Source organism: Pseudorca crassidens, chromosome 11 (genome assembly GCF_039906515.1).
Source record: "Pseudorca crassidens isolate mPseCra1 chromosome 11, mPseCra1.hap1, whole genome shotgun sequence".
NCBI lineage: Eukaryota > Metazoa > Chordata > Mammalia > Artiodactyla > Delphinidae > Pseudorca > Pseudorca crassidens.
In genome coordinates this window covers 44,624,279-44,634,634 of record NC_090306.1, presented here as the reverse complement: position 1 = coordinate 44,634,634, position 10,356 = coordinate 44,624,279, and the positions used below count along the sequence as shown (strand labels likewise).

General features: G+C 52.9%; 1 protein-coding gene across 13 annotated transcripts in view; it reads left to right on the top strand.

Annotated features, from left to right (window-relative positions):
• The window catches only part of POU6F1 (POU class 6 homeobox 1), a 72,585-nt gene that overhangs the window by 54,792 nt on the left and 7,437 nt on the right, over window positions 1-10,356 (top strand). For 8 of the 13 annotated variants that reach the window (XR_010932406.1, XM_067696559.1, XM_067696556.1 and 5 more), the window contains 7 exons: window positions 620-712; window positions 2,245-2,440; window positions 5,977-6,098; window positions 6,988-7,213; window positions 7,734-7,987; window positions 8,612-8,740; window positions 9,365-9,568. Coding sequence is in view for 12 of the 13 variants with exons in the window: in XM_067696559.1 (XP_067552660.1) it covers window positions 665-712; window positions 2,245-2,440; window positions 5,977-6,098; window positions 6,988-7,213; window positions 7,734-7,987; window positions 8,612-8,740; window positions 9,365-9,568 (1,179 nt within the window). In the remaining variant the exon portion in view is untranslated. Of the gene's footprint in view, window positions 1-619; window positions 713-1,299; window positions 1,453-2,244; window positions 2,441-5,976; window positions 6,099-6,987; window positions 7,214-7,733; window positions 7,988-8,611; window positions 8,741-9,364; window positions 9,569-10,356 lie in introns of those variants that run through there. The other 5 variants (XM_067696562.1, XM_067696563.1, XM_067696560.1 and 2 more) reach the window with 5 other exon arrangements.

The window sequence follows — 10,356 nt, the reverse complement described above, 5'->3', positions numbered from 1 at the left end:
TCCCATGTCAAGGCCAGTATGGTTCTCGGACCACTGCCACAGAATCCCCTGAGTGCTGATTTTGGGGCACCCACCTACTAAATCAGACTCTGGGGATGTTTGGTCTGGGGAAATCGGGGTGGGGGGGTCCTGCATTTTTGATGTGTTCCAGGTGATAATCAGACACATTCGTCTGAGACAACTGTTGTAATTTATTCCTATCTTTACCATTTCTTCCAGGAAGTCCACTCAGACCCCTCCCCTGAGACATGCCCTGATACCCAGTGTGCTCCTTACTTGTGTCTGGTTCTGAGAGTCTGGGTCAAAGTCACCTTGGGCTCTACTGGGTCTGCTCTTTCCCACTGGACTGGGGAACTCCCAGGGGAAGATGCCTGGCCCCCTCTTTCCTCTTGTCACACTCGCTCCTCTTGAGTGTATGTTCTCCTAGGATGCTGTAGGAAGTGAGACACTTTAGTTTTAAAGTCCTTAGAATCCTATTTCCTTTACTTCTACACATACCTGGGAGACCTTAGCTTCTCTCTCTTCCTTCCATTCTACTTCTGACTTTCTGAGATGGCATGGAACTTTTATTACTATGTCGCATCAGCCTTTGCTTTTCCCATCCCATCTCACCCTGCAGGATGTGTAGGTGTGGGCCAGCCCCACCCCACCCTGACAAGTGACCATGGATCCTGGAGCCGGGCCAGACTCATCTCTGACTGTCAATGAGCAGGTATCTTCTGGGGCAGGAAGAGGTGGGGGAGTGAGGGTAATGGACCAAGGAGGAAAAATCCATAGAGCCCCTCGTCTGTTTCTTACCAGAAACACCCGTCCAGATCGTCACTTTACCTATCCAGATGTAGTTGCCAGCTAGGATTTCTCAGGGGCTGGGTTTGAGGACTTAAGCTGTGACTTTAAAAAGTGAAGTTAAAATGTGAAAATATGTATAAGTTAACATGGGGAAAGATTTGGATATCAGGGAATTAATTTTTTTTCTTGCTTATATATCATTTTCTAATTTTTCTTGCAATGACCTTTTATTAGTTATGTAATTTTTTTTTTCTTTGGAGAGCGTGGTTTATGGAATCTTAGTTCCCTAACCAGGGATCGAACCCAGGCCCCTGGCAGTGAGATGCCAGGGAATTTCCGACTTATGTAATTTTTAAAAGGAGAAAAAAGATTAACTAACATGTCTTAAAATGTGATGGGAGTAAAGTCCTTCACAGGCCAAGTTTGAGTCAGAAAGGGAACTGCTGGGGGGGGGGGGGCGGTTATTGCACTCTTACTCCCCTGATGGGTCACAGTGTTGCTTTTTTCCAGCAGTCTCTGGCTGGATCCAGTTTTCAGGCCTAAGGAGCGTGTTGTGGGAGTGTCTTCAGGCCTAGGCGGAGCAAGGCCTGACACAGAGCTTTTTAATGTACCGGGTGTCCCTGACTCTTGAATGGCCCAGTTGGAAGCATGTCAGTGCTGGAGGTAAAGCACTGAGTGCTGGCTCTTTCAGCAGGAAAGGGGACCCAGTGTTCCGAGGAGGCCCAGGGGCTGCCTGCATTGCTGGGCGTGGGGGCTCTGCTCCAGGTCGGAGCACGCCCACAGCAGAAGGCACACTGGAGCTGCAGGCCCACAGGGTACAAAGCTCCAGTCCAGGAGGGCCAGCGAGAGGCCACGTCTTCAGGATTCCTGACCCTCGCTTCAGGAAGTTGGCTTGGAGGGAAATCTTGGCCCGTACCCCAGAGTTTTGGAAATAAAGGAACCATGAGCTTAAAAAGTTACTCAGTATCGTGGAGCATTCATTTTCCACTCCTATAATAACTCAAGGGACGTGAAGAGGGATTTGCTTCTTGTCCCAGCGTAAGCTGTGGATATGGTGTTAGGGGCCATCGTAATCACACTCCAATATCCTAGCAGCCAAGAAGACAACCTTGCAAGGCTGTGGGAGAGGACTTTACCACTCCCTGAACTGAACCCAAGAGAGGAAACAAACAGAAATGTCCCCAAGTGGTCTGGCTCTGTGGGACTTTTCCTAGCTTGTGTCAGGCCCTTCTCCCTGTCACCAGGGCCTACTTTCTCCTAGTACCTCCTTCCCTGGAATCAGGGAGCTGCAGTCTGCTCCAGGCTCTGGAATTCTCACAGGGCACACAGTCCTTGAGCCAGGAGGTCTGCATCCTGACATGCTCTCTCCTCTCTCCCTCAGCCATACCCAGAGCTCCGGTTCCCCAGGGCTGATCCGTCCCTCCCCCCAGCAGTGTCCCCGTCCTCTGTTTGCAGGTCATCGTGATGTCAGGCCATGAGACCATCCGAGTTCTGGAGGTTGGAGTGGATGCCCAGATCCCTGCTGAGGAGGAGGGCAAAGCACTGGAAGGTGTGGCCGCCGAGGGCTCCCAGAGCGGAGGCCCCACCAAAGCCGGTGAAGCTGCTGGTGAAGCTGGGCCAGACAACCCAGACTCCTCCACAGAGGCAACTGGTACGAGGCTACCTGCTCCCATGTGGCATTGCTCCGCCTGAGTCCCCTCCTGTGTTCCCCCCTGGAGAGCCAGCACGAAGCCGGAGGGGGCTAGGTGGCTTTAGGGTCTCACTGTCATCCTGTCCACTGGACAGCCCCTGGTCACAATCTGTACTGTTGGTCAGCTCCTAGGCCACTCCTTGTCCCTGGAACTTTAGCTCTGGTTTCAGTCACTTACAGACCTAAACTGGGATGGGTCAGGGTGAGGGGATTGAATTAACCTCAGAGAGGGCTGCTGGGTCTAAACCAGACCCTCAAGCTCAAGGTGGAGAGGACTAAGCCTTCAGGATCCTGACGGCCCTTCCAAATCCGTACCTTTTGTGGTAGGGCTGGGCGGTGCCAGGAGTTGGGGATGGGAGGCCATCACACCCACCTTGGACTAAGGATGTGTGTGTTAGGGAGGGCCTTGTAGAATCCCAGCCCCTCACTCCCAGCTGGGCTGGCATGAGTCTAGCCTGGTGGGCTTATTTGTGCTCTTATTCTCCAAAGATGACTTCAGGGCATGAGTTTGATTCTCCTGCATGTGGAATGTATGTGGCTGATTGACTCACGCTGTCTCCCCTGATGACCCTGCAGTACAGCTGTGAGACCGCCTGGGCTGTTCTAGAAGCTGGGGCTGGTCCTAGGCACTGCTCTCTGGGCACAGGGCACCCTTTCATTGACTTTCCTCATTAACACCTTATTAACACCTTTTGCAGGAAGCCTGGGGCCTCTCTTGCCAATTCCCCCAGAAAGCCATGATTCATCTCCCCTTGCTTTCTGCTGAACCTCGCCCCTTCCCTAGATTGGAGATGTGGTTGGGGGAGAGGGTGTGGGCCAAGAGGGGGAGACAAGAAGAGAGCAAAGAGAACAGGCAACTCTTTAACAAAACCCCTGCCAGATCTCACCTCCCTCGTTCTACTCGCAAATCAGTGTGCAGATCCATTTGGGACCCTGGTAACCCGGGTTATCTTTTCTCCTTTTGAGGAAAGGAATGACAAGAGAGGTGACCATTTTCCCCTAGCCTGGAAATGTTCTGCTTCCTTGTTGAGGCCAGGATGAGCCACCACCTGCTCCCATGGGCCAGTGCCCTGGTGAGCAGACAGGAAAGACAAGGATTCTCCATCTCGGCCACCCTTTCCATTTCTTTCCAGGTTTATCCACAGTGCCTTAACTTCCTTTTTTACCCTTTCATCCATCTTCCGTATCTCTGGCGCCTTAATTCTGCTCCTTATCCAAAACCTGCTCTCAGGAATTGATCAGAGATCAATTATTTACAACTTAGCATGAGCGTTCATGATAGTGTGCATCTTCTTCCAGAGGTTTGTATATTTAAGCTTTTCACCAAAGTCTTCTTTATAAAGGAATTTCAGCCATTGTCAAGCAGGGAAGGGTGGTATGTTGATGGTACCTCCTAAGGAGCTGCCAGCTTAAACTGTGGCTTTGATGGGACGTTTCTGTGTATGTAATATTGAGAAGTGTTTCCTCTTAAAACAAAATAAAACTAAGTAATAGGAAACTTTCAGGATGAAAAAAGAATCTAGTGATTTGTGTCACTCTAAATTATTACGCAAACCTTGTCACACATACACATTTTTATAGGTGTGGCCCCTGAGGGCAGGCTAAGTAGCATGACACTTACCACCATATTATTTCATATTCCATGTCCTTTATTGACAGATTCACTCATCTGATTCTGGTTTTGGCTATTATCAAACTGTCTGATTTTTCATTGTCATAAACAGTGCTGCTTTGAATGGCCCTTTAATTTTATTTTTCTTTGAGGTGTAGTCCACCCAAATTCCTTTTGAAGAGAAGCCAATTGTTTACATAGGAGGAAGTCATCACACGGAAAAATACAAAATCTTGGGGTCAATGAGGGAAAAAGTAATTGGCTATGAGGTACCACCTATGCCTATTAAGCCAGAAAAATAAATAAACAGTGATAAAACCTAAATTGGGTGGTGCTGTGAGAAACAGGTACATTGTTGATGGTGCTATAAACTTGTTCAGTCTTCCTGAAAAGCAGTCTAGCAGGAAGCTACAAAAACCCTAAATGTAGGCAGACCCTAGGGCCCATGGTCCTACTCTGGAAATACAGCATATCCTAACGAAATGACTGTACACATGGTAAGCTTTCATCACTCGTGTCTATCACATTCCCATTTCCTCGCTTTCCTTTTTAGGTTTCATTACACTTTGTCAAGCAAAATATTTTTTAAATTTCCAGAGGTTCAGATTATCCTTCTCTGATTTTTTTTTTTTTCAATAGTTAGAAATGTATCTCCCCTTCACAGTGGAGATAAATCTGCCATTTTGTTTTCTTTAGTATTTTATAAGGCTTTTGTGGTCGTTGCTTGTCTCTTTCATTCTTTAAGCAATCTGGATTTTTAAACTATATACTGTAAACAGTCTAGTCCTTAGTTAGGTTGGTGCCTTTCCAGATTAAAACACAGGCTGGGAATGCAGCCTTGGAAGGTTATCTAGTTCAGTGGTTCCCACTTTGTCTGTGTGCTGTATCACAAGGGAGCTTAAAAGAAAAAGAGAGAGATGAAAGGTTCCTGGCCTCCACTCCTGGACATTCTGACTCAGTAGGCCTAGACTAGGGCCTGGAAACCTATACCCAGTCAGTATTAGAAGCCACTGGTGTGATGAATTGGGAGATCGGGATTGACATATATACACTAATATGTATAAAATGGATAACTAATGAGAACCTGCTGTATAAAAAAAAAAATTAAAAAAGAAACCGCTGATCTGGTCGAACACACAACACCTAGATTCTCTTTAATGTCTCACCATATATTAAATAATAACCCCTCTCCGCATTGTTGTGTGGCTTTAAAGAGGTTTCCTGGTACGGGTCCCAGTACCTAACTAAATCCAGGTGGCAAGAGGAAGCTCTCACCTGGGTGAAAAGTTCCAATGCATAGGAAGTTCCTTTAGAACTTCCTAGAAGCTCTCACCCAGACTTCAGACCTCAGGGAATGGCAAGAAGAAAAGCTGCCTGGCCCGGAGAGCCCCGTTAATCCTGAGTGTATCCAAGACATGTCACTTCCAAGACTTCACCCTACAGGAGTCCTGCCCCTTCCCCAAGCCAGCACCTGCGTCCAAAAAGTAGCCTGAAGGTTGAACAATGATCCAGTTGCTGGATGAGCCAGTCGATCCCATTGATTCTAGCTCCTTCTCTCCCTGACACGTGTTCCTTTCTACTACTGATTATGTGATAGGTCCTAGCATCCTACAGAGCCAGGAGATGAGAGACTGATACCCAGCTGTGCCTGGGTCTGCAGTTTCTTCATCCACCTGTGAGAAGAGGGTGGCCTACCTTCCAGGTCTGGCACCGGGCTCTCCAGCCTCCTATTCTCACTACCCATAGCTTTTGGGAAGCTGCCTCTGTGGGCCAGGGAAGGCCAGTGATTGGCCTCGGGTTATGCAGAAATACAAGGTAGGGCTGAGGGTCCTCACGCTCACCCAGGCTCACTCCTTGTCCCTCTTTGTCCCAATGCCACGTGAAGTGAAGTCACTCCCGGGGATGCCTCCGAGCCCTGCCCCTGCCGTTGCCACCTTCAGCCAAGCCCCATGCCAGCCTCAGGCATCGCAGACCCTGACGCCACTGGCTGTACAAGCTGCCCCCCAGGTAAGGGCCACCCCAGGGAGCTGGACAGAGGGCAGTGGGCAGGAGCAAGGCATGGGATAGCCAACATGGGCTGGCCGTGGGATCTGGGAACTTCATGAGGCAGGACGGGGAAGGGGCTGTGGCTCGAGGGAGGGAGTCTCCTACTAGGTACCCCTGGCCTCTCCCCTGCCCCAGGTCAGGCCCCCTGGGAAAAGTAGATCTGCATTTGCCAGGTAATCTCCTTGGGTTCAGGAAGGATTATAGAGATTACATTAACTCCTTCAAGTCATCTAATGACTAAGTGAGTGAATACCCTTGTCAGCCCCTCTAGGGGATGCCTAGAAGAGTTCATGGCTTTTTGGTCCTCATTTAGAGCCAGGGGCAGCCCCAGCTCAGTGAGAAGCTGTCTCCAGGGGCCTCCAGGCATGCTGAGCTCCCTGTGACCTTTCACTGCAAGCACAGTTCTCCAAGGCATCCGTCAGGATTGTCCTCCATCAGAACCTCCCGGAGGCCCCTGTGGGTCTTGACCACTTGGTTCCACCAGCCCCTGCCCCCTGCTTCCTGGCCACAAAGCATTGGTCCTGTGGGCAAGGGCCTGGGGAAGGCTTGGGAGGCACCAGACCGTGGTGGGAGAGGCCTGTGACCCTTCCTGGCCCTGGAGCAGGGCTAGGCCCTGTCCCTGATATGAGCTGCTTCTCTGAAGGCGGTATAGTCCAGTCCAGGTGCCCCCTTGGGCGGGGTTGGGCCTCCAGCTAGGGCTTGTCTCTTCCCCGCCCTCATGCGGCCTTTTCCCACTGCCCTCAGAATGCTTTGTGTGTGCTCAGCTGGGTCTGAGAGACCCAGTGTTTGCGCTGTCGATGTTGATTTTGTATTTTTTCTTTTCTTTCTGAAATCTCGTTTGCTTTTGCAGGTCTTGACTCAGGAAAACTTAGCCACAGTTCTGACAGGAGTTATGGTTCCAGCAGGGGCAGTTACTCAACCTCTTCTTATCCCCATCAGTATTGCAGGTCAAGTGGCTGGTCAGCAGGGGCTGGCCGTGTGGACAATTCCTACAGCAACCGTGGCTGCCCTCCCAGGACTGACCGCTGCTTCTCCCACGGGGGGAATTTTCAAGCCACCTTTAGCCGGTCTCCAAGGTAACGGCAACTCTCCCCAGGACTGCACCAGGCTCCCCACCACCTTACACTACCATCCCTGCACGTGTGCTTGCCATGTTGGACTCCAAACCCGCGGCCCTCCCAGGGCGACAGCCCTGGAGTCTGGATCTGGTGTCCCAGGCACCCAGCCACAGAGCTGCTGCACCACCTTGGGACTCTAGGCCATGGTACCCTGCTGGCCCAGCAGGCCTCTCTTCCTTCAGCCAACTGTCTGAGACTACCCCTCCCCCCTACGCCAGAACTCACCCCGTGACCAGCCTCCTGAGAAGGACTGCAAGAAGATTCAACTTCTGGTTTTCAATCTACACCTCTCCAGGCCCAAGGGAGGGGGGATGAGAGAAGTTGGCGTGTGCCGCCCCCGCCAAGATCAAGTGAATCACAGCTGCCTGTCCCCCCTGCCCCAACCCCCCCTCGTTCTCGTGCCAGATCCCTTGGGATTGGAGCCTCCCTGGGCTACGGCTAGGCGTTTGAGCACCTCTGTCTCTGCCTTGCTCCGTAGCAGCTGCCGTGCTGAACGCCGCTCTCCCGGCACCTGTACAAGCTGCCCCACCGGCCCAGGCCTCCTCGCCCACCCGGCCCCGACCGCCAGCCCAGCCCCAGACGCTGATCCAGACCCAGCCGCTGCTGCAGACCACACCTGCCATTCTGCCGCAGCCCACTGCTGCCACCGCGACTGCCCCCACCCCCAAGCCAGTGGACAGCCCCCCACAGATCACCGTTCAGCCTGCAGGCTTCGCGTTTAGCCCAGGAATCGTAAGCTGCTGCCCCCACCAGGGGCTAAACGGGGATGGACCGAATCTCTGGCCAAGGGTGAACCTGACCCTTCCCTCGGGGGAGGAAGGAGGTAGAGGACCAGCCCCCTGAACACGGCTCTCTTGCAACACTTCGGCACAGATGGGCTCCTTCTGAGGCCTTCCCCTGCAGCTGCCAGCCCATCCGTCCCAGACAAGAGCAGACAACCTCTGCCAAGAGGGCTGGGCAAATCCTCCAGAACCTGAACCACTGGACCAGCCTTGGAGGGTGGGATGATGTCTGGGCATTGCAAACTTGTGAGCTGTCGCTAAGGTGGAGTTAGAGGCTGTTAGATGTGACTAGAGTCACATCAGCCCCTCCAGTCTGGCCTTTCTACTCTCCCAGGGCTAGCCCAAAAGATCAGCCAGAGTTACTCCTCCATGACTGCGACCCCGCCCTTCCCTGCTCACCCCCTGCAGCCCCTGGCCCTGGACACTGTTCAGCTGGTGGACTTGGGCCTGCAGCCCACATTTACCTCTGCCCAGCATCCATCCCCCCTGCCCCAGTACCCTCGGCCCTCTTCCCTCTGCCTTGGGCTCTTTCTCACCCCATCGCCTCTGAGCAAGGCTCTTCCTCCACCCACAGATCAGTGCTGCTTCCCTCGGGGGACAGACCCAGATCCTGGGCTCCCTCACTGCAACTCCGGTCATTGCCAACGCCGTTCCCAGCATGCCGGGGATCAGCAGTCAGATCCTCACCAACGCTCAGGGACAGGCAAGTGGTCAAAGCCAGGCCGAGGGGTGGGGACTGGTGGAGATGCTGGCTGTGGACGAGGGGCAGGACGTGGGCTGAGGGTCATGGGAGCTCAACTAGGGTGACGAGCTGCTGTTCATACCTCTTGTGTGACAGCTCTCTGCTGATGCTGAGGCCAGGCAGGGGCGTAGCCCCCATCCAGCCCTGGTGGTACTCACTCTAGCTGGGGGTTTTCGTTTACGGAACACTCACTTTGTGACCAGCCTCTGTGCTAGGTGCTTTCTCGTACATTATCCCACTTCTTGTTGAGTACACACCTACTGGGTGGAGATTTTTATTCCCGTTTTACAGGGGAGAAGGCTGAGGTTCAGAGAAATTAAGCCGCACCGTTAAAATGTGGCAGAGCAGGGATTCACATCCAGATCTGTCTGAATGCACATGCAAACCTACTCCTGCCCCACCACGGCTCTGGAGAGAGAATAAAGGAAGCGGCCCCTAGAGTGGGAATCCTTCACTTTCTGTGAGGACACAGGCCCAGAGGGGTTAAGTGATTTGTCTCAGTCCCTTCCTGCCAATGTGGGGATTTGGGTTGGGGGTGGACCTGGACGCTGCCCTCACACTTGGGGTCCCTATGTTTCCCCCCAGGTTATTGGAACACTTCCGTGGGTAGTGAACTCGGCCAGCATGGCGGCCCCAGCACCAGCCCAAAGCCTGCAGGTCCAGGCTGTGACCCCCCAGCTGTTGTTGAACGCCCAGGGCCAGGTGATCGCAGCCCTGGCCAGCAGCCCCCTGCCTTCTCCCGTGGCTGTCCGGAAGCCAAGCGCTCCTGAGTCCCCCGCTAAGAGTGAGGTACAAGGGCTGGGTTGGGGGATGGGGGCAGGCAGTGCCGTCTGGCATGGGTGGCCTCCCTCCAGGCTGTGAGCGGGACGACACTATTTCCTGAAGCCCCTGGGAAAGCAGGGCACCTCCCCAAAGCGGGGGGAGATTCCAGGGTAGAAGGTTCACACGAGTCCACGCATTCTCTGCCTGGGAAAACAGCACCACCGTCCCCTGACCCCTTACCTACACACACCCAGCATGTGTATATGTGCCCTCAGAGGTCAATAGCACTCTGAGAAAGCCAGGCAGGGGTGGTCAAAGTAAACTGGGCCTCGGCCAGCTCCAGGGTGAACAAATCGCTCGAAAGGCCCTGGGAGGTTCGTTCTGTACCCTCTCCCCCTTCACCCCTTCATCCCTCCACCCCTCCGCCCTGCACTGTGGCATTGATTATTCATTTATGTGTTCATTCTAGGAGCAGTTTTTGAGTGCCTACTATATTCCAGGTGCCGAAGATGTAGAGCTGAATAAGATGCCCTTCCTAACCTTAGGTAGCCCAGCATCAGAGACAATTATAAGTCAGCGTGGCAAAGGCTGTGATAGGGTCAGGACAAGGTGCTTTGGGAACCCAGAGAAGGGAGCTCTCAGCAGACTGGGGAGTTTGACAAGGCTTCGTAGAGTAGGACACTGAACGAATCTAAAGGGATGAGTTGGATGAGAGAGTGTTCTACCTCCACAGAATTGCAGGAAGTACAGTGTGCCAGAGCAGAGGTTCTCAAACGTGAGTGTGCGGCAGAACCAACTGGAGGGCTTGCTGGGAT